The 25,149-nt window shown below is 33.7% G+C and overlaps 1 protein-coding gene across 1 annotated transcript in view; it reads left to right on the top strand.

Moving 5' to 3' along the window:
• Positions 1-25,149, top strand: part of Adss (adenylosuccinate synthetase) — a 41,364-nt gene that overhangs the window by 9,970 nt on the left and 6,245 nt on the right. The window contains exons 2-5 of the mRNA XM_076902378.1: positions 8,099-8,201; positions 20,727-21,090; positions 21,391-21,783; positions 21,976-22,232. Of these exons, the coding sequence (XP_076758493.1) occupies positions 8,099-8,201; positions 20,727-21,090; positions 21,391-21,783; positions 21,976-22,232 (1,117 nt within the window). The remainder of the gene's footprint in view (positions 1-8,098; positions 8,202-20,726; positions 21,091-21,390; positions 21,784-21,975; positions 22,233-25,149) is intronic.

Genomic DNA, 25,149 nt, shown 5'->3' with positions numbered 1-25,149 from the left:
ACTCTCCTGGTTTTATGTTGTTAAAAATGGAGTGCGCATGCGCCAAATAAGTTTTGTTCGTAACGCTACCTAAACTTTTGTCTTACTTGCTCTTTATATTTTGCTCTCTTTCACTCTTAACACTCAATAAGTCGGTTAAATAACTAACCAAACGTGAAACTTAGATTGGAGGGAATTCAATATTGAGCACTGCTTAAAAGTTCTACTTTTGATATATGAATATATATTATCCATGTACAATTTATCCATGTACATTTGTATAGGCATATATAATAAAATAATTTTAAAATAAGTTTTAAAATGAAATATTGATAAACATTTGTTTATAAATTATATTATAATTAAAATTTTATTTGTCACATTTTAAATTAATTTGAACGTCTTTTATTTTTGTTTCGTATACAATTCTTTATTTTATTTAATGTAATAAAATTATTTTGTTAAATGTTTCGTAATTATTTTCTTAAATGTAATGTGTATAATATGTATCTTGTATTCTTCATTATATTTTGCTTCTCTTGTTGTTTATCTTATATAACATTTATGTTCTTATATTTTTATAGTTATAAATGTATTTATAGTATAATATTTATATTATGATACATTTACATTATATTATAACATGTGTATTTTATATTTATTCAACTTTTGCTATTTTCCCTATTTTTCAGTGTATTAGAAACAATCTATTATTTTTTACTAAATTTTGATTAAGTGAATGTGAAAATAAGTCGGGGGAATTATAGGAAGAGAGCAGAAAAATAAAGAGCAAGTATCAAAGACTATTGAGACTATGGAATGAAATTGATTTGAAGGAATAAATAAAAAATTTTCATTTTATAACAAAAGTCACCTTATTTTTTTTTAACACGGTATTTATTATTTAGGCATAGGATGAATTATTTCCGATAATTCACTTTTCTCAACTCTAACCGAACTGTTTTTTCCGCCCTTTTGCGATTAATTTTTTAAGTTATCAGATTGAAATAAAAATCCGTATATAATGTTAGATTTTACTTAATGTATTATCAAATTCTTGTCAACCCATAAACCCCACAATGCTTCATTCATTGAGAAATGCATTATTATGTTTTATCTTATTCTTTTCGTAAATTAGTATATAAAATAATATATTGTACAAACTTAAACTTCCAAAGTTCAAAGCAAGCATTCAGTTATTCAATTTCTATGTGATATGTTTTGTTAATCTGTATTAAATTGTTAGATGTAATCTTTTATTGTTTCTTGATCGAAAAATTAATTTTTAACCGAAATTTTTTTTTATAAGATTTTTAATATCTGTGATACTAATATTCAATTGTATTACAATTTTTACACTTGGCAAAGAAATGTTTCTGTAAAAATGATGCAGAAATAAGACAAGAAGATAATAAGCCATTAAAAAACTCAAGATCGTATTTATTTTGTTAAGAAGAAGAAAAAAATAAAGTAATGAAATTATATAATTTAGATTATTTCTGTTATCTTCCTAGTTTCAATCGTAATTACCGTATTACTGGGTTTCTGTGGATTGTATCATTTACATGAACCTTTTCTAAGGTGAAATTACAAGGATTCAGGTCAGAACTGAATAATTCATTCCGTGCCACTTGCTTCCGATGGAGATATTTTTATACCTTAGCTTTTGTTCAATAATCGTATGACAACTGCGTTACTACGAGTTGTCCGGAACCTTTAATCAATAAATATGTGTTGTATGAATACCTGTCCTAAATGTCGATGTCTGCATCGTCAAATAAGTTCACAAGTTAACTTAACATATACGTACACAAAACAATACATTTTTTTTGGGAACAACTCACTAGTCTCCGTTTTCTGTGGGAAAAACAAAACGTTATTATTCATGAAATGTAAGAACAGGGAAAAAGCGGAGTAAAATTAAAGAGATAATAATAGAACTTTATTTTAATGAAGCTTTGAAACTTGATTCGTTGCTCAGAAAGGTTAGTCAAAGACTGAATTTCTGTAAGAAATTTGAAAAAGTGGAACAAACTAAATGAGCTAAATTGTTTGCGGATAGAAGTTTATTTCCAACATATCTGTATCATGCTATAAATTAATCGCTATAACGATTATTTTGCTGGAGATTGCACAAAGGTATCTGTAAACAACCATAAAGATATTTAAAATAAGATAAGATTTATCTGTTTGTAGTAGACGCTACTGTTTAACTATTTACTAATGTGTTGAATTTTTACAAAAATGTACGATGTACAGAATGTTCTTACAAACTAATTATGGTAAACTGTTGTTAGCTATATAAACCCATTTATACATATTGTATATAATACATATAATACATATAATACATCTTATAATTACTTATATAGATTAGTAACATAAATATTGAATGACTTTTGTCGCGTTGCACTTGCAATGTTTCCAGTTATTAGAAAAAAAAAATATATTCAGCAGCTCAGCGCTGCAAACTTAAAGAAGGCGATGATTATTTTTCACATAATGCAATACATGCTGTTTGCGGTATTATTAACTATTAGAAATATTAGCTTACGTAACATTTCGAACGGGAAGTGAAAATGATCATCAGTTCTAATTTATGAAATAATGAAAAAAAAGTTAGGGCACTGGCTAGGGCGAAAATTGCTTAAAATGAAAAATCAATTTGATGTTTTTATACCAGATCACGTCACATAACAGTTCATGGTAAATGTCTATAGTTTAATGTTCTACTTATCAACATATGTAGCTCTTCTGACGCGTTCCCTTCGCTCATCAGGTCTTCGACCTTGAGCATATTTAGGGTCGTTTCTCGGGCCAGAATTGATGAGATTCGATATACATGTACATGTCACTGCTGTGTTGCACCTAAATATGTTCCTTCTATAGTAATTCTTGGTCAAATTGAACTGAAATCGCCTTGGTATTAATTTAAAACTAGTTAGTACTGTACAAATTCAACAAACGCTTTCTTCTCCTATGTCAAATATTTGGCTTAACAGTTCTGTTAAGAAAAATATTTATCTGATAGCCTAATATACAGTGTGATCTGTAACTGGTAGTACAACCGAAAGGGGGGGGGGGGGGGGGGGTGATTCTACATGAAAAAATATGTCGAAGATATAGAATAACAATTTTTCATTTGAGGCTTTGTTTTCGAGAAAATCAATTTTCAATTTTCGTCGGGTACTTTCAACGTAAAGTAAAATGATTTAACCATAACGTTTTAACGTAAAAGTGCTTTCTTACTTTTCAAATCGATTGGTTTGAAATTTTGCAGAAATATTGACAAGTGTATTTTCTATGTAGTTCATCTCGATTTAATTTTCATTAAAATTATTTTCAAGTCAAGTTGTTAGTGTGATCCTCGAGAAAGGAGAGGCACTCGATTTCTAACGTAATATTGTAGATATTTATTGTCATATCTATCAGTAATCATGAGCACGCTAGTTTTGTAACGGTGGCCCTGTTAAGTGCTTTTGCTTTCGTCTAAAAGGGAAAGTCCCAAAATGTAGGATATCCAATATTATTTTAATTTAAAGTTGAAAAATTACAATATAAAGATATATTTATTATATAATTGAGTTACCTTCTAAGAGAAACATTTTTCTTTCTTTAATTTCAATCAATGTTATATTTTTCTGTTTTTAATTTTAATCAACGTTAACAGCATATTAAATATTAACTATCAGTGACATATTTCTTATTTTGGTGCCAAACTGATTGAAGAAGTTTGCTGCAAAGAAGTCACGTTTTGTGAATTACGTAATACATGTATCTTCATAGTTAATTAATATTTTTATCAAGTCTTTTGAAAAATACTTCATTTTGACATAAAATTCTTATTCAATCCGTTAAGTTAATTTACTGGCACTTAAACGGAAACCGTGAGAACCAAAGATTTTATCTATTCGTATAATAATAAGGTCACTTGGAGGCTGATACAAGTGATTTCGACATCACTGTGCATTAGCATGCTGTTTCTTCTCAAAAGGAATCTCACGGGCGTGTCGATAAATAATTAAAAGCTGAATGGTCTTGTGGTGATGTTAAAAACGATTTAATTGCATTATATAACATGTGTAAGAGAAAAGTCCGTTTTTAGGATTACTTTAACGCGTATCGTACTTGATATCTCTCCATTCACTTTTCTTCAATCATAAAACATTTTTTTCAGGATAAGAATGATAATCATTTAGAATGTAATGAATTTTCCACAGCTAATTTCCATGCTGGCAAAAGTATTATTATCAGGTAAAGTTGTATCGCTACTAAATAAAAAGTTATTAGAGTACGTATTTTGGTAACACTTTTCAATAAAAAGAAAAGGACAAACATGTAATTGTACAAGGAAAGTTATCCAACTGGAGTACACGTAAGCGGTAGATACTTTGTTTTAGTTGAAAAGTATATCGAGCAGGCAAAAATTGTAGAAAGAAAAAGTCATAATCGATTCACAAGTATTGTTACGTAAGACATGTAAGCAACTTCGAGTTCTATAACACTGTTGCATGATCAATCTTCTTCCCAATATTGACAACACAATATAAACTTTTCCCAACACAAACATCCTAATCATAGTTCCCAAAATTCAATTCTTCTAACCCCCTGTACCTGCTTACTGATCCTGTTCTCTGATCTTCGTTACAGATATCTTTAGTTATTACTTACGTGTAGAACTTGGGTCTGAATAAACCTCTAAAGTCTCTCAATAAGTGTTGTACTCCCATTTCATATATTCATCTACATTGGTTTTACATGAGCTCTGTTTTGACTTATTGCAGATTCTAGTGTTGAAAATGATCATATCTCGAAAACACAAAGATTTCTCCTTGATCCCTAGCTGTTATAATATTACATAATTTCCGGATTTCGCATAATTATTCTAGAAATAGGAAGTAACTTACTTGTATTACTAATATTCCTTGTATCTATTGAGAAGTCACACGAGGTTACGATGGTTCTTTTATAAGATGGCTACAAGTTAGGGAGATATCGAGTGCATCATTTTCAAGATTTAATTGGTTAGCAAAATGTTCCGTTCTTATTAAATATATGGATATTTGCTCGCACGGTGATCCTTGAGGTTCTATTTGTTTATAACCTGGCTCCTTACATCTTGATTGTCTTATACCATTTTCAGTGAACACTTCGCAAATAATGCAGATATTGCGTATCTTAATGAATATCGCAACAAAACGAGTGCGAACGATGATTTGTACTTATTATCTTTATGCGCCCTTTCTCCCGTGAATAACTGGTAAAGTGATTTTAACAAACTTTTTATTAATCTCCTTGGAATTAACTGGACTGTAATTTGATTTTTTTGATTGAAAACAGTTCGAGGTTATCTAAAGCCCTTTAGTTAATATTTTTACCTTGTTATAAACAACTTCTCCCATATACATTCCAATACATAAATAACAAATTTAACACGAGAAAACTGTTTAACTTTACTTCAATTTTTTGCGTTGTAAGGCCCATATCTTCCAATAATTGTATAATATAATTATACAATTTACATACTAATGACAAGCTTTTTCTGCGAGATTTTGTGAAAATTAATAAGTATACAAGTATATATCGATTATACAATAATAAGAGAGAAATAAAAAACAAATGAAATTTGTTGAGAACCTCATTGTGTCGTTTCTTTTAATAACGCAACAAATTCGGCATGCGATCAAATTTTTGATCATAATTTTTAAAAATTATATTTGTATTCGATAATTAATTCAAAGTATTTCATAATTCATTAATAGATTATTATATTGTTAACAATTGCCAGAAATTTGTTTGCGATTTCCAAAGAATTTTTTAAAATCCTTGATATCTGTGTTACGTAACTAGTGTTTTCTGTGTTTTACGTGTTTCGTGAACGATGATAAATGAAATTATGTCATATTTTCACTGTAAATAAAAGTAAAGCCTTGGTTGTCAACATTTCTGTGTACTATGCTTAAACTCATTTTGTGACAAATACGACAAATCATTAACGAGTCATCGTCGAAATTGCAATTCGGTGTCACCTTTTTCCTTTTCCGCGATCATACGAATAATATTTATTAAAAAGATAACGTATTTCCATTCTTTGCGTTGGCTTTCTTTGGGGTATCTCTTTAATCCAGAGATACTGTCTGAAACTTTTCCAAATTCCAAAGTCACACAATTATATTTACAACGAATAATATGTGGATTTAATTATTCTTGTCCACTGTCAAACGATGATAGAAAATTGGACAACCCAATCATCTCAAAGTTTTATAAAAAATTTAGAGGAGAAGAGCAAACACGGGTGTAGATTTCATTCGACGGTGCGACGAAACATTTATTACGTGATATTTCTAGAAATATTTGACTATCTAAAGTCGTTTTCAAGTAGCGATAGAAATGAACGAATAAGAAATCGAAGAATGAGCCAGGATCCGCGAATGCATTGTCCGCATTTGCCAAGAATGCTTCCGGCGAGGATGGAAGAGATGGAGGCCGCGAACGCGTCGTCTGTTACCAGATTAATTATTGTTAAACCAATGGTCATATAGAAATAACTCTGCAATCTATGTGTTTCTAAGCGTGATGCTGTCCCTTGACATGTTGGCGCCACCTCCTCTTCAAGGATGCAGTCCTGGGCCTGAAGGCTACCAGAGAAGGGACGATGGGGCGCCTCCGAAGGCCGCAAAGAGTTTAGAAATCAATTTGGAGAGAGATCTTGTGGCGATTGTACAATTAAAACAGCTCTCTTTGGAATTACGAGCTTATAATTCATTTATCCTTACATGTTAATTGTGTACTGCGTTACAATAATTATCTGTAGGATCACTCTACACTTATGCGTTCCTTTGGGTTCTTTTTAACTCTTTCTCAGTTTCTACTTTTCACTTATGTTTCAATTAAACACACCACATTCCAAACTTTACTTATCGTCTCACGTGTCTGACGATCTGGCTGCATTTAAGAATCACTTTTTTCCTCTTCTCCTTCTTTTCATTTCTCGCCCTTTTTCTGTCAACTTTATCGATCCGGTTTTACTTCGGTCTTATCTTAAATTCTTATACATCTCTTTCTTCTTCCAGTTTCTTTACCACTTTCCTCAATTTTTTAAAACTGTTTCCTCCAACTCCCTTTCTTCACTATATTTCTATTTCCTTTATAATTCTGTCTCACAGTTTTCATCTATCCTGACTACTCTCCTTTTAACCTCCCCCTTGGTCTCTGTTTAATTCTTTTTTGTTTTTATCTACTTCTCTACATATCTTTACCAGCTCTACCCTTTGATGATATTTCCATCTTTTTACTTTCTTTAAATCTCAGTCTTTTCCTTCTTTGTCCCTTACTTCATTTTTCTTAAGAAATTCTTCAATCCCTTTCCTGAACCTATATTCACATTTCACTTCTCTCTTAGCTTTTCTATATTCAATGATCTCTTCCTTATTTTTTGTTTCGATGTTTCCTACAGACTTCACACCCTGGTACTCTCTTACTCGAGTTCTATTGTTAGCCGCTTTTCTGTTTTGTATAACGACGATCTTTGCTTGAACTTTAAACAGCTCTCTTTGATCTAATCTTTATTCTTACAACTACTATACCTATCTTCTTTACTCGTTTTTTTATCCACTTTACTCCATTTATTCCACCTTCTTCTCCCTCTTATCCGAACCTTTCTTATTTCTTCTTAATTTTTCCAATTGGTCCTAATTGTGTGTATATCTGCATTTGCCGGTCGTCTAACTGGAAATCATGTTACTTACGCATTAAATCTGGACGCTCGTAGAATTCTGGCGCTAGTGTTTTACGGTGCGGCGATAACATATTAATATTGTACATTCCTTCGTTTAATGTCTCATTTACTTCTGCTGAAAGAAACCACTGTATACTATAGCTGATACCATTTGCAAAGCTATCTAATTTGTAAGATAAAATATTACTAAAGTAAATAGGAAAATTTTCTAAAATGTACAGGAAAAAGCGCAAAGTAAATTCCATATTTTTTATTCTATAATTATTGCCTGATTAGATATTTAATTAAGCGTGATTGGTGTTCGGATAAACAGTGGTTCGGAAAAAAATTAAACTAACAAAATGTCTACGCTGGAGCAAAAGAAAAATTTTAATTTTGCAGGGTGGAAGTAATGCTGGACATACTGTAGTAGTAAACGGTGCGGAGTTCCATTTCCATCTTCTACCCAGTGGAGTAATTAATCCTAGATGCATATCGCTTATAGGTAATTATTTTTTGATTATAATAGCCTTTAATCAAATTTCAATCATTATAATGTAGTGTGAATTATCAGAAATTGAGAATCAAAATAGTTGCCTTGGATTAAAGAACATAATGAAACGAGTAAGTGACTGTGCAGCTGAAATTTAAATGGCTTTAAATGGTAGATTTGATACAGGTATTTCTTTAAAGATGATCGTAAAAATATTTTATGTTACTCATATCTGTTCTAACGTGTCTATAGTTTTTTTTATTTATTTATTCTTATATTGTACGTGATTTTAATAAAAATAAGGGAGAAAAGAAGAGAGAAGAGCGTTACTCATTTTTTGAGGCACTTGTATCTTTGTTTTATATTGATATTTTTTTCACTATTATTATTATTATTATTATTATTATTATTATTATTATTATTATTATTATTATTATTTTCATTATTATTATTATTATTGCTATTATCATTATATTTTTTAGCGTAATTTAGGTCTTAAAGAAAAACATTTATAACATTTGGAAATTTAGCTGCCAGTTTCTTGATAAATTTATTTATTATTTTGTATTCTTTTAATATTGTAGTATATCTTATGCAACATATTTTGAACTCTATGAGACGGCTTTTTCCATGACTTTCTGTTATATAATTTTTATCGTTCTCAGTGTTCTATCGTGACTCCTTTCTTAAAAAATAATTAACACAATTTTATAGCTTCTTCATCCTTATCTGGCTCGAAAAAGTTACGGATATTACGTTTTTACTCACTCCACGGTTTCGAAATATTTGATATGAAGTTATTACAAAAATAGTGAAGTTAAGAGTGTTGTAAATAATTTCATGCAATATGTGAGACGATTGTTATTGTTATTATTTGCTATACTTACAATGAATATTAGCTCGCAAAACTATCAGTGTAATTGCATTGACTTTTTGCAGTGACTGAGAATTAGAAATTTATTAGGAACTCTATTTTGGAACATTATTTGATGCTGCGAAGTATACTAGAAGTTCCCCAAAAATATAGCTGAAAAATGGTTCTGAGAGCTTGTTCATATTGTAGCGTTATTTTTGTAAAAAAAAGAAACACTGCACGACGATTACGTGCAAATAATCGCAATGCAATAATAGTCATAATATTTCTAAATGGACGAAGAATGTTTTCCTTTATTGAGAGTTGTTAAATGCATAAATTACTTGGAACACTATCTTTAAGAAACTAAATCTACAGACGAATGAAATACACTTTAGGCTCAAAATATTCACCATCATTTTTCAGAACTACTTAAGGTTTTGAGCAATTGACGAATTTCCTGTGAAAAAAATGTTAACAACTTCGTATCATGGCAGTCGTCAATTCTTTTTCAGATTTCTTTTCTTGATTTACGCACAAACACGAAATCATGTAATATATTAACTCAGGAACAGTTGTTTTTTTATTACTCGTAAATGAACTAGACAAGTTGTTAGAACGTCACTATAATGTATGAAATTGTTATTCGATCAGTTATCCTGCGTAAATCCATCAGTTAGCAGATAGAAGCGATAATCTATCTCTGCTTACGCCAGTGAATTCGAGGACGACCGTTCCCTGTTGTGAAGTTAACATTCTCTATCAGTTCTTGATTGTTCATCATTGATCGTTAAATTGTTGACCCAGTTGTACATTGCGACGACCTGAAATTTGTCCTGCTTGCAGAAGTCTTCCATTATTCCTTGTCAATTGATGATATATGTTAGACGCTAAGAAAATAATTTCCAATTGCGTTATTAACAGTATGCTATATAAAGTCAATGTGACACTTCGAAATATAAATATATTATAGGTAAATAATATATATTACGTTTGATCTTCCGTAAAGCTTATGCTTTCGGTCGATATGGAATTTAAACAAGTTGGGAGAGAGGACGAGTGGAGCCTTGATAAAAGCAACAAATTTTCCTATTGGATTTTTAAATATTTCTGTAATATCAATGATAAATTCATCAAAATCAGCTATCGAATAAAAAATGCTATACGAGATTCGGAGAGTATTTGTCAGGTATACGGAAATCTATGGTACGCGTAGATGTAAGTTTTGTATTATAATGGAATTGTCAGTTTTAGATTTAAAGAGATTTTTGTTTTAAACTTAAAGAGATTTGAAATAATTGGCTAAAGTGTTACTTTGTACACTAAGTTAATTTAAATTTTTTTAAATTTTTTTAGGTACTTTTTAAAATCTAAAACAATAATAAAGCAAACAGAGAATGAAGGATGCATAATGCTAACTACGTTAATCAGAGTGCATAATTCTGAGCATTCCCATATCTACAAGTTATTGCCGCTAGACTTTAACTTTCATGTATAACTGCATACGCGAGACTGTAAGAAGTAGCCTATTTTACTATGTACTGCAACTGGACGAATTCGATAGAATAATAGCAAATATTTTTCGCAAATATCTCGAAAATTAAAAGAAATAAGCACATACATGTACAGATGAAAAGTTGTTAAGAATTATGCTGCAGATAACATAACACACTTCTGATAACATGTCCAAAAGATCGTCAAGATCGATTAGGAAATTATCTTTCCAAACAATTATCAGTTTACGGAACCTTCTGTTGAATCAATCTGAGGTTGTAAAATGTACGAAGTTATAGAAGTAGAAATAATTGGATGGCTAAATAGTTTGTAGTCACTTCACAACTAGAAGAATGCCTTCTTATGCCATTCGTATAAGCCTCGAGGGACACCCTCAACGGCATGACCCATCCGAATATTTAGACAAGGCCCCGGAAGGGGGCTTAGCCGTAGGGAAATGCACATGGCCCTCGTCAACCGCTTGTGCACCCTGTTAGCCGATATTTCTTACAAAAATTTATTTAATTATTTTATTGAATTATTTAATTTAATTTACATCCTGAGGTTACAAAAGAGATCGCAGTAGGATTACTGGTTAAGCAATTCGTACACGTGGCGTGCTTCTAAAAATGCTTCATTCGAGTTGTTCTGTAGAATAATGCAGTGAGGAAGTGCACATGGTCCTTCTGCGGTCGCTCGTACATACAACTATCCAATATTTTTTATCTAGCAGCAGATAACGCGTAACAATAAAAAGCAATGTATCCTTAAAATTGTACACTAAGTACTAGTCTAAAGTAGGTACAGTTTGCGGCCAGAGCTGTAGAATCACGCTACAGTGGTCACGATGCATCATTTTGATATAGCTCATACAAAGACTTAGATTTTCAAGAAAGTATCATCGAGTATTGTGTTTTATACCACGCTCGATCGTTTATATAATATATTGGGGTTTTATACCAGTCTGAATAAAAAATCAGAGAGAGAGAGAGAGAGAGAGAGAGAGAGAGAGAGAGAGAGAGAGAGAGAGAGAGAGAGAGAGAGAGAGAGAGAGAGAGAGAGAGTGAGAGAGAGCCATAGCTGAAACGCAAAGATGTTTATATTTACAACCGCTGTACACTGAAACTGAACAAATTTTCCATTTTATATATCGATTACTGTATATGTCAAAACTAATCTTAGAAAAAAAGGAAAAGAAAACCAAATTATATTTTCATGTCTATTACAATATCTAATGATTCTTATCAATGTGTAGAAATATTTAGAGATAATTTTCAAGTTTTAATTAGTTTCTGACACCTTCCAGAGGTTGTTTCAGAGATCCAAACAATAGCAATAGCTGTCTAAATAAAACGAAATAAATAGCTTGTTCCATTAAAAAATAGGATCGGATACTCATTAAATAGTTTGTACGCAAAAGCGCTAGTTTATTATTAAAGAGTACAAGCGTTGGATTCACGATAGACTCTAAGGTTGTCTCAGTGTTACCATTTCGACGTTCAGATAGAATAGCTGGTCTCTGCATAACGATCGCGATCCTATCGATCAAGCCCTCCTTCCATGACGAAGCACCGAAAAGGGCCTAATTTATCACACTTCCTTAGTATCTATCGTTTTCCCTTCAAAGTGACGAAAATCAGGCGGCACCCTTGAGCGCTTCGACGCCAGTTTTCTCTTACAAGTTCCTTAAAGACTCTTTCCTCAAACTTCATAGAGCTTAAATGACTAGCCTCATTGCGTAATTTAATTTGAAAAATTCACTTCGATATTTGCAGTAGTTTTAGAAAACACATCTTGTTACGTTATATGCATCTCGTCGTGCATAATACAATTAATCAAATTCTAAAATAATTTTCCAAGAATACAATCAAGTTGTGACTCGTCGTTCTTTTGGCACTTTTTATCTACATGGTAAGTAGAATGCGATGCAGTAAAAAAAGTAACCTTCGTAAAGATATAGAATAACATCCTCGTGATCCTGACAAATAACTTTTTTTCTGCTTACGTTAAAAAAAATACGATGCACATGAATTTGGTAACGGGTATCAGGTTTCGCTCTTTAGCTATCGGTTCTGGAGGGAACATGTTGACATAGTAGTATTATAGAATCTTTGTAAATTACGAATGGCGCATAATATTGTATGATTCATAAATGTACGATGGTACGAGGGAACGGTACATACTTATTGCATAAATAAAGAATTTTTATTTTATTATAGATTAATAATAATAAAAGAAATGAAATCTAATTATTTTGTACAACATCATAAGATTTGAAATAGTCAATGCATAATGCCACATGGCAATTAACACATTGATAAAATGTATCTTTTCTTTTTTTTTCTGATAAACGTTCGCGAGCTTTCTTCGACAAAGTCGTTTCGATAAGAGTTGGAAAATATTGACGGGTAAATCTTCGTGGTAATGATAAATATGCACAGGTATAATATGCGCTTTGGTGGTAAGTGGCTAAGTGAAATGCGCACGCATGTGCACTCTGGTAATAGTTGCCAGGCAAAATACGCTCATATATGCGTTTATGATACAAATGGGTTAAATGCCATCTTCTGATGAACGAGCAGTATTCACGTCATGTTTAAATTCCCTCACTCCGTCATCGGTGAAGGATCATCCGAAGAGTAGATCTTCTTTTTTGGAAACTGGATCCCTTGGGCTGCTGTATGGAAAATTGGGAGCCCCGGTTTTCCATTAATGCTAGGTTCTTTTCATCAACGCACCAAGTTTCATGAATCTGTCGCTATGTACATTATTTGAACATTTTATTCTTCTGCGAATCTGGTAAAATATAGAATCGTTTTTCCGATTTATTCGATCAGTTCGAATGTTATGCGATCGACTGTGGTTACTTCCCTGCTGTTACAGGTGTTTACTTTTGATAACGTTAGCGTGTTTAGTTCGTATTCAAGGTTTTTATGTCCCGATAACATTTTTGTCACATAGCAAACGAGTGTTAACCATGTCTGTTCTTATCTATGCTTGATGTTGCTGAAATCTGTGTACGTTATGCGTCTATTTGTTGTAAGTCGTATCATTTTGCTCGCCATATCTGCTAATTTTTTGCATTTATGTAAGCAATATCGAATATCGGGGTGTAACGAGCGATCGGAGCGGACCATTTTTATTTCCACACTTTATCGTCCCTTCGACCATGTAGTCGGGGGTGTTCTTGTGGCTACAACGAACGGCCTAAAAAGGTATCATTTATTCCGTGAGAATAAATTTCCATGGTGAAAGGCAATGAATGAAAACTCTAATGTAAGGTTGTTTCCGCTGACGGGACAACAAAACGTGGGGTTTTCGAAGACCACGTATATTACACGTTTGTGACTAAAAGGTTGATTCTTAGATCGATTTTTGGAAAATCCGCATCATATCACTGAGGGACATGGAAGATCCATGTATTTGCAGAACGTATCATGCCAGGTTTCTCTTGAAGTTCCTCGTTTCGACAAATACCACTAATGTCCATCCTTGGTACAATGAAGGGAGCGCAGCAAACGAGCTCCTGAAAAAATATCGAGTCGAAAAAGTTGGTCATCGAGTGACAAACGACCGAGAAACACGAAAACGAAATCGAACTGTAGATTTACCGAAGTGACAAGAAACGTACGTATTGTAAGAGCCAAGGAACGAACGAACGAACGAAACAATCAGTGGCTAGTGTGCGACCTTGAACACTTCCATACGATCGGGAAGTGCCAAGTCAAGAACAAGCTGTCCAAAATTAGGTTTGTCGGATAGCGTCACGAGCAATCGCGTTAGATCTGAGCCATACACACCCCCAGAGAGTGAACACGAGACGTTAGTTCCGTGCGGCAAGACGCGACAAAGGTAAAACGCAAAATGAGGCGTCCCTTTCGCTTTGATGTCCCTAATACTCGTAACGGTTATGGTGCCTAGCGTCTTAATCATAGTTTCTCCTTACATATATTTCTTTCTTAGTAGTACCGATTATTTGTTTGCTGGTGATTTCCTGCTGTGTCACGTGGTGTTGATTTCCTATTTCGGATCGTTTCTTCCCGTTTAGGTGGTACAGCGTTTTTTTTCGGCAAGTACTAAATCGATCGGTGTTACCGCAATTATCGCAGAAAACATGTGGGTTGAAACTGTTTTTAACGCTTTAAATAATCTGATGAGAACGTGTATAAGTTATTCTGAATACTAACAACATATTTCAAGGTCATGGCGATCAACTATATTATATATCATATTGTATGTATTATTTGTATTATCCCCTATTTTAGATAGTTACCAACTGATTTTTTTTTAGAAGGATAATTATAGAAACTAGTTGATGATTGCGTTAAAGGTCTAAACTGAGGGCACGAAGTCAGAACAATGTTCACTAAGGAGTTGTGAAAGTATTATTATTATATACTTTTCAGTTGAGTCGTTCTACGTATCGTTCTATGTATTTCTGATTCAGTAACTAAATTTTTATGATTAAAAATATAAGTTGTTTAATATATAGCATCCTTTTAACCTTCTCGTACATGAAAATTTTTAAATAAACGGATAATCCTGTATTTTAAATACAGTCTAGATTGTACAAACAGGTTATTAGTACAGTTTTGAGTTTTGCGCTCTATATTTTGAACAAATATATCACGACCAACGAAAACGTATATTATGTGCACCTATACCCATGAGACAAAGACCTATCTAAAGTTAATCCAACAAATGCTGGCAAAATATCAGAGAACGAGAAGAAAAACTTCCGTACTCTGTATATATTTGCAGGAAAACATAAGCTACGGCATATATTACTAAATTATATTTATCATTGTTACACAACTTCCAATAAATAAAGTAAAACTCAAAGCAAAGACTTATTACTGAGTTTATTCTAAAATACAGAACACAACCTCGGCAACATTTTTAAGTTATCTGTCGTTCCAACAAAATCCTTTAAGATTTCACACACTCTTAGCGTGTACGATCTGCACTAATGGCATGACACACAATCGTTAATACTATACCAATAGCTGGTCCTCAATCGCGAAAGAGTTAAGAAGGTGTTTGCAATATGATGGGTCCCTGTACAGTTACTTAGAAGAGGAAATATTCTTGCGTAAATAAGGCTTTGCACTTGGGATCGTTAAAGCGTGGGTGTGCACGTTCTTTTGCGATTGATGAACGTGAAGGAAGAAAGAGAGTGAGAGGAAAAAGAAAGAAACGAAAGTTTCGTCTACGATCTGCTAGGTCTGAGAAATTTTAATCTCACTTCAAGCCCTACATTTGTGGCATTTTTGCTTAATTAGTTTTTAAAATGTTTAAACGTATATTTTTCTCTAAAATATCGTCTATAAATATGAATTAAGGTACATCAAACTTGAATATATTACATACACCGTTCTTCATTCAACGTCGTGCTCCACTGTTCATGGTCACACTTTATTGTCGGTTAAAAGTATTTCTTCTTCTTCTTACCACATTTTGACATCTCCATTTCCTCTACATATACTAAAATTTCCATCGTTGTCTCACCTTTCTTCTTCTAATTACTCTAGTGTATAATTTTTTTTATTACTGTAACATTTTTACTTTAATACTTTTTTAAGTCGTATCATCTTTATTCGATGCTCATTTGACGTTGTAATGGAATTAGTAGTTTATTTAGAATAGCATGTGCAAATATACAATGGTAGTCTGACTGAAAATTAGCAGTTTGCCTGCTGTTCTTTCTACTTGGGGTAGGGATAAGAAAAAGCATAGTTGGTACGACCGGGTACTACCTATTTTGGTCGATGCTCAGGCTAATGCACAGTGCGTGTTACAGTGTGCCAAGTAATTTCGTAGCTCACGTTCGCCGAAAGCATGGCGACTCAAGGTACGAGATTATTTATCGTTTGCTCATTGCCGCACGCGTAATGTAATGTAGTAACATGGCACAGTACGAAACATTTGATTCTGTGATTATTATGAAAATAGTACTAATTATTTGGCGAAATTCTTATCTTAATCAGAGGACTTGGATAAAGTAATAATCGACGAACATTACTAAATTGTAATTCCAGAGTCGTGCAATGGGTGCTATACACACTTCCAAGGGAAATCTAGCTTGAACATGCACGCATTTCTTCAGTCGCTTGAAAAATTCTCTTCACCTTTTTAATTAGCTTTGGGATACAACGAACTTATTTAATTACTCTTTTTATTCTTTGTACATCGTATAATAAAATGATCGAGAAAGGCCCTATTCGAAGTCGTGATGACGACGGATCGGAATGGTTGGCGGGCTCCGCGCTTTTGAGTCAGTGAAACTTGTGCGATCGAGTTTTCGAACTTTCGTAAAAAGAATCCAAAAACGAGAAGCAATTTAAAAGAGATGCATGGAATTGAACCTCTCTTTGTATCCTGCGTTAGTGTCCATTGATACAGACGCAAGGAGTTCACGGAATCTGGATTTTACCCACAAGCTTGGATAATTTCTACTTTATTACTAATAAGAATACTTGATATTGTTTGATGCCGACCATCCTCGTTATTTACTCATTTCCATCCGTTATCTCGTTATTTACTTATTTCCAGTGGAGTAATTTTCAACGTTTTCGATGAGACACGCCATGAGATATACCATCTTGGGTTCTTGTAAGACAACTTCCAGATCAAATTACTTATCAATGCTAAGGAAATAGAGGAAAAAGCTAAAAATCAGCGAAAACTATTAGGAGTGGAAGGTTCATCCAGGCTTAGTTAGTTAACGTAACCGAAGGATGGTCCAGGTCGAACGAATCATGGAAAAATAAGTTAGACAATACGAAAAGCGAAATGAAAGTTACGGAATAGACAAACCGAAAACAGAAAATACTGGTGGACTCGTGCGTCCTGGTTCATGAATTTGCCGGGGCAGGGCATCCAACAACTGGAAAAAAAAGGAAAAAAGTCATGAGGGAGTGTTTCTTCCAGTACTTCAATGAACCTTACTTGTGATACACTGCCCCATAACGTCGGAAATAAATAATATCTTTTGTGAAAATGATAACGAAATTTTTAATGAAAGAAGTACCTTTCGCAAATATGATGATTAAATGAGTTTGTTTATTTTCATGTTGTTTCTTTTATAAATTTATGTTTATTTTATAATTTTAATTACTATAGATATTGCTCAAATAAATGAATTCTTGCACAAAATCTAATGCCTTTATATACTATTTCGTGCAATACCAGATTAAATCTATTCACGTGTTGGAAGTGTGCAATTTGAGGTATTATTTAAAACTTTGCATAATTTCTTATGAACTTCGCTTCTTCTAGGAAATACACTAAAATATATATGAATCAGTCCCCTTTTAGAGGTGTTTTCCCAAATCCTAAGAATAAAATAACTGGATTACACATTTTTTTTTAAGAAAAATATTTTTAAGATAACTTGATTTCATTTTATCAAAAGAGGTCTATACTTATATAAGTAAGTTAAATCTATGCTTATATAATGCTTCTGCTTACTGGTGACTTAAAGAATTGGAGGTAGTTAGATTCTTCAAAAGATTGATGTATACGCGTTTTTTTATTGATATCTGCATACAGCTTTTGTACATATGAATTACGTAATATATACTGATTTTAGCGAATTAGTAATTACTTTTAATTCAATATATTAAGTGCGAATATTGTAATATTTAATTTTATATCTGCAATAACATAAATCAACTATATTTATCTTTTGAGTATTTGTACATAAATACATGTTATGGGGCGAAGAAAGAAAATCAGCCAATTAGTTTTTCGCTTGCTAGATGACTATTAACCATTAAACGGTTTAGGGCTTACTGATTCTTCTTCTGCTTCTCTACATAAGCAACTGAAGATCATTTATTTACATAGATATTACTTGTTCGATGTTATGACGAGGTGACGTTACAAGTCCTCCACCACCATGGTTCGGAGGCTGCCACTCATCCACGGAGGGAAATAGAATATAAGATCAGAAAGCTACGATCAATCCTAGTAATTATAGTAGCGGTTCCACAGTAACGCCTTTAGTCCCAGTGTGAATGTAAAAATGGTTCGAGAAAACACCGAAAACATTCGAAGAGGTACTCTCCGGAGAGAGATATGCTGACTCAGCGAAAGGGGGCTCGATAATGAACAACTGAGGCGTAACTCCAACCTTAAAGACTATTTCATCCTCTCCATAGGAAGTCTCCAAGGGAATAAGCATTGCACAAGCAGGTCCTGTTCGATGGGAACAATTCCCAAAATCATCAGGAGCCTGGGAGATCGCCAATCTGTCGAAGTCCCTGGCGCCGACGATAAGACCGTCTAGCTGACTGCCGCGCCAGTAACTAGACGATAGACCAACATACGGCCCGCGTAATGAATTTATATGGCCCGCGAACAATTTTTCAATATTAGTATTTAACTTCTAGTAATTAATCGAATGAATTCTCGATACATGTATAGCTTTTAAAAAAGATTTCGTTATAAAGAATTTAAACTTTTATACTCATCTGTGCTCGATATGCTCTGATGTTCTATTTTAATATTTAGTTCGACCCGTGAAAACATTTTTTTGTCCAATCCCCGGCCCGGGGGCAAAAACAATTGGCCATGTCTGGTCTATTCTCTCCCAGATTCTCGCTGACAATCCGTGAAAATTTTAACACCGACAGCGACCGAACAAATCGAACGGGAAAATCCGCACTATTGCCATCAGTCGCTCCCGGGAGGAACTCGATACAGAAACGCACAGCCCCTTTGCGACCAATTAGGAGCAACCCGAGGATCCCGCCAACAACACCCTGCCGAAACTGGACGAAAACGATCTGGCAGAGGTCATTACCATTACGACCACCAACTTCGAGCCACGTGCGAAAAAGAGAGCATGGAATTCTGCGAAAATTGTATTGAGAGCTTGAAACTTCTGACCGGTGAATCCTAATTCGCTAAAGCATATTATTTTTGGTCCCCCTTTCACCCTTACCGTTAGTAGTAACTTTGTCAAGAATACTTTACGTATTTGTCACCGGCTGCCACATGCGCCGACATTTTAGAGGATTTTCATCGAACGTTATTATTTGTAATTGTATTAATCGTAACTGCTTTTCCTCTGTTTGCGATGCGCGTGAGTGATGGGATGCGTCGAATTAGTTGTATTTAGCGAGTAAGAACGTGTTTTGTAATGTCGGTACAATTATATTTTTTAGTTTTTTTCCCTTTGTTCTACTTTCGATTGAGTATTACATAATAATTTCCGTATCGAGGCTATAGAGTAACAAGGCGTATAGTCCCTCCTATTACTAATCATATTCGCCGTTGCGATTAACCTCTCGTATCTTTCTTTTGTTTACTCATTTACGTAATTTTTTGTTTCTTATATTTACTACTACGCAGCTACGCTGCTATTGTAGTTGGTTGTACTTCTTTTTTTTCTTTTTTTTCAATTTCTCAGCGGTTTACTTTGAGTTATAGCCGGTTAGGCCCACCCCCCCTCCCCCCGTCCCGTTTATGTTTGTGTTCATGTCATATCGTTAGCAGTGTTCTCGGAATGTAACTCCGAAGTCTTGGTTTTTTTTTCTTGAATTATTATTATTACTACCATTAATTAAGGTCGATCCTTACGCTATACAGCCTCTTATTATTTCATTTCATTTTTAGATTATTATTATTATTATTATTATTATTATTATTATTATTATTATTATTATTATTATTGCGGGCCAACTGTTTTTGTTCTCTTTTCTTTACTTATTTTTTTTTTCTTGTTATGAACTCCACGGCAATTATTTCGATCCGTGATTATTATTACCTTTAGTTTTTCTCGTATTGGTTAAACCCGAAAATTAACGTTTGGAACGGATTAATAAAGTATACGCGACTCAGCACTTCATATTTCTCTCATAAATGACCTTTGTTTACTTTTGCAAACTTACCAACGGAAGTGAAACTTCTTCAATTATAAGTAAAATGTTATGGTAAATACTTGGCGCGATATAATTTAGGGATGTTGAAAATTGAGTCAGAAATAGTTTTCTTGGAAAGTAGCACCATAAGATAATTAAATGGTAGCACATTTATAATAGTAGTATAGTATAAATACGTTATAAATAAATTACTTCATAAAAAGATATGATAGAAACTTCAATTTTAGAAAGATGCAATATCGTATTTTATTGTAATGATATTAACAGTTTCTAATGTGTGACTTTTGTAATAAATTGTTTCAGGAAATGGGGTAGTGATACATCTACCAGGGCTCTTCGAAGAACTGGAAAGCAATGAAGCAAAGGGTTTAGAGAATTGGCAGGAACGATTAGTGATATCTGACCGCGCACATATGGTATTTGATTTTCATCAACAAGTTGACGGTCTCCAAGAATTAGAAAAAGGCGCACAATCCATTGGTACTACTAAAAAAGGAATTGGACCAACGTACTCGAGTAAAGCTGCAAGAAATGGTCTCAGAATTGGTGATCTTCTCGGAGACTTTGACAAATTCTCGCAAAAATTTGATATGCTGGTGACATCTTATCAAAAAATGTTTCCAGCACTTCAAGTTGACGTGAAAGCAGAACTTCAACGGTACAAAGAGTACGTATATCTATTTCTTTAGCTAAAAAAGAAAGGAATTCTGTATGTAAATGAAATTGAACTTGGTTCTTGTATGTTGCATCACGTCAATTTCTATGCACCATTGTTTGAAGAGATTTATTTTTACTTTATTTAGAAACCATGTATTTGTCTTAAATTTTAATTTAATTATTTCTTGACTCACATTAACATTAACAATATTCAGTGTCGTTTTATAGTACATGTTTTAATGTATCTAAATTGAAGAGTACCGGTTTAGGCCAAATTTGTTCAGTAAGAACATCTGTGTTTTACTTTCAGATATGCAGAAAGAATAAGACCATTGGTAAAAGAAACAGTTCAGTATTTAAATCGATCGTTACGCGAAGGAAAAAAAATATTAGTGGAGGGTGCAAATGCTGCAATGCTAGACATAGACTTTGGTACATATCCCTATGTTACTAGTTCTAATTGTAGTATAGGTGGTGTTTGCACCGGTCTTGGGCTACCACCGTCATACATTGGAGAAGTTGTCGGTGTTGTTAAGGCATATACCACAAGAGTCGGCGATGGTCCATTTCCTACTGAACTTTCGGATGCCGTTGGCGATCTTTTACAAAGAAGAGGCCATGAATTTGGAGTTACAACAAATAGGAAAAGGCGTTGCGGTTGGTTAGATTTAACTCTTCTTAAATTCACGTCAATGGTTAATGGGTAAGGAATGTTTCTATAATACAAATATAACAATAGATTGGATATGTAACACGTTTACATTTCATTTTTCTAAATACTTTATGTATCTAAATGAAATGAAGATATTTGAATATAATATCAGACATAGATATTTACTATGATTTATAGTAAAAAAACGTCATCTGCAACAAATATTATATTTACATTTAACAGGTATACGTCGATATGTCTAACGAAATTAGATATCCTAGATACGCTTCCAAAAATTCAAATCGGTGTTGGTTATCGATTGAATGGAAAAGAAATTGATTATTTTCCAAGTCTCGCTTCTGATTTAGCAAAAGTAGAAGTAATTTACGAAACTCTTGATGGTTGGCTGTCAACGACAGAGGGCATACGTTCTTTGGACAAGCTACCCCCTAATGCAAAAAAGTATATACAACTAATAGAAGAACACCTTGGTGTACCAGGTAATATTTCATTTATGTATTAGAAAAGAAAAGTTTTTGATAAGTGCTCGCGACACAATCAGATATATGTTTACTTAGCGCTTCGTAGACTGAAACAGTTTGCTGCAAACTTACAGTTAACAGCATTATTATACAAGGTGGGACAGTAACTATTAGCACCTCAAATATCTTCGAAACTATAGGTTTCACAGAAATTTTTGCTCATACAAAATTGCACAGTACAAAGGGGCCCATCCGTTGGCGAAAATAGTTTTTTGTAAATGGAAGTATATCGGACATTTGAAGGTCACCTTCATTTTTTTCAATGGATTATGTTTTTTCTTCCGTAATACGATAGAGCATCTTAAAATAAGTTCAACGATCTGTAACTTGAAGTCATCGAATTGTTTACTTCAGTGTGAATAAATACTGCTTGTAGCGCATTTTAATAGTTTGTAGGATAAGTTAAACATAATAAGATTAGTATCAATAAATCGGTCAATCGGTCCTGACCGACGCCGAGTAACAATAAACGTGGGATCTTGGAAGACTGAATTTATGGCGTGTCCATGAGATTAATGCCAATTTTACATTGAACCTTTTGCTGGAGAATTACCTTTACTTATACGACAATGCACATCATTCATTGATTGCACGAAGGGAAGTGGATAAAAAATTTCGTAATCATTGGATTGGACGCGGCGGTCCAATATCGTGGCCAGCTCGATCGCCAGACATAACACCTCTAGATTTCTTTCTCTGGGGAACACTGAAAGAGAAACTGTACAAAAAAGTATCAACTACACCTTACGACATGCAACAGCGAATTATTACAGTCTGTGCGTCAATAAGTTCTGACAGCGATGGTCATCATTTCGAACACCTACTATAAACGTATGCGTCATTTACTACCAAACCGTAAGTATTATCGCCTTTTCCTACTTTCTATGACCTTCAATCGCTTCATCTTACAGGCCGTTGAATTCGTTCTAAGATGCTCTATCGTATTACGGAAGAAAAAACATAATCCATTTAAAAAAATGAAGGTGACCTTCAAATGTCCGACATACTTCCACTTACAAAAAAACTATTTTCGCCAACAGATGGGCTCCTTTGTACTGTGCAATTTTGTATTAGCAAAAATTTCTGTGAAACTTATAGTTTCAAAGATATTTGAGGTGCTAATAGTTACTGCCCCACCCTGTGTAATACATTATACATTATATTATGCAACATAAATTAAATACAAAATTTATTTGTTCAAACAAAACTTTGTTTTCACTCATCATTATCACTCAAAGGCTCGAGTGGCAAAACTGTACATCTCCTTTTAGCTTTACCTTTTGCTTTATTACAGTAATATAATCACAGTTGTATCTAGATAATTCCCTCTATAGAGTGCTTGAGGTCCAAACATCCCGTGCATTTTACAAAAGCGATATAATTCTATGTTATCGCTAGGGTAGTACTTAACAACTTAATAATGCACGTTTCAAAGAAAGACTGATATGCATACATGTAGTACGATCGTGTCGGGCACTTTAGGAATTTTTATGCCTTCATATTTTTTTCTTTCGTCACTGACCTCTTGCATACATATAACGATGCATCGCAGTTAACAGAAATTCGCGATCTCTAAATTAAGCATTGTTCGTCGTCAATGTCGTCGATAGGAATCGATGGCCAAGAGAAAAATGGACGAGTACGAAGGTTGAAGGTTCCTGATTATGATGACTTCTTGACAAAGAGAAATGGGAAACACAAAAGAGAAAGAACGTGAAAACAGATATCTTAAGATTGCTAAATAATCACAATTAACACGTTCACGCCGGGGTGACCCACCGGTGGGTCACACTTGACTTTTCCGTGGGGCGGCGTGACCCACTTGTGGGTCACGCGTTTTCAGAAAATTAGTCGCTAAAAAGATAAGTGCTTGATGCAAGAAATGTGCACTCAAAAAAACACTATGTCAGAACTGTTCCAATTTCGCATGTAAAGCGTTAGAAGTCTCGAACTGTTATGATTTCGCAATAAGCGTGTTCAAACTCGCAACGATATTGCCCCCCGCCCCACGAAGCGTAACGCGATAAGACAGTCCCGCCTCACGCGGAGAAACGTAGATTTTCGCCCCGGCGTGAACGTGTTAAACTAGTTCGAACGCAAAGATTCTGTAAAAGGTTGTGGTTTTTATTAAAGTTCGCCAATCATACTATCGCTAAGCTTATTCAGATCAATTGTAGATCTCTTCGTCGGACAGTCTTCGCTTGATTGTTCTCGGGGTGGTTTTAGCATACTCCACCCGTTTAGGAATTGGATCAAGGTTTTGGGTGCAGGAAATCGATAGTCTTTGATTAGCCTCGACTTCGAATCCTTATTTCATTTTTCTTTTGGCAGAGCCCTTTGCCGAATTCCAATTTACCAGTCCAACGGTGTGGGGGAGCCCCAATTTTCTTTGACATCGCCAGGGGCCGTGCAAATCACCCCCCCCCCCCCCTATTGTTAACATATTGTTTCGTTTTAAATGATATTCCGTTACATCCCAACGGCTGTCTACATTTCATGTTTTACATTTTACATTTTCTTGGTCTTGTTCCTTATTTTGTACTACCATTATCATTTATTAAATGTGACAACATTTGTTTCAAACATTTGTTTGCATAACGTATAGTTGAAAAGTTATAACCGAGCATAGTTTTTTGGCAAAGTACCTCAGAGAATAATTATGGAATAATTAAAAGTTGAAAATAGCCTTTGATATCTACCCGTTGATAGGATGGATTAAATTTTCTGGTAAATATGAAATGAAAGTGTTCATTGACTGGAAGAAGGAAACGAAACAACTGTTTACTATTATGCAATTCTAAATATAGACTAAATTTTTTTTAGACATTATTATGTTAGGTAACTAAATTCCACTTTCCCACAATTGATGCAGCTG

Source organism: Xylocopa sonorina, chromosome 10, assembly GCF_050948175.1.
Source record: "Xylocopa sonorina isolate GNS202 chromosome 10, iyXylSono1_principal, whole genome shotgun sequence".
Classification (NCBI taxonomy): Eukaryota; Metazoa; Arthropoda; class Insecta; order Hymenoptera; family Apidae; genus Xylocopa; species Xylocopa sonorina.
This window is presented reverse-complemented; position numbering and strand designations above follow the sequence as displayed.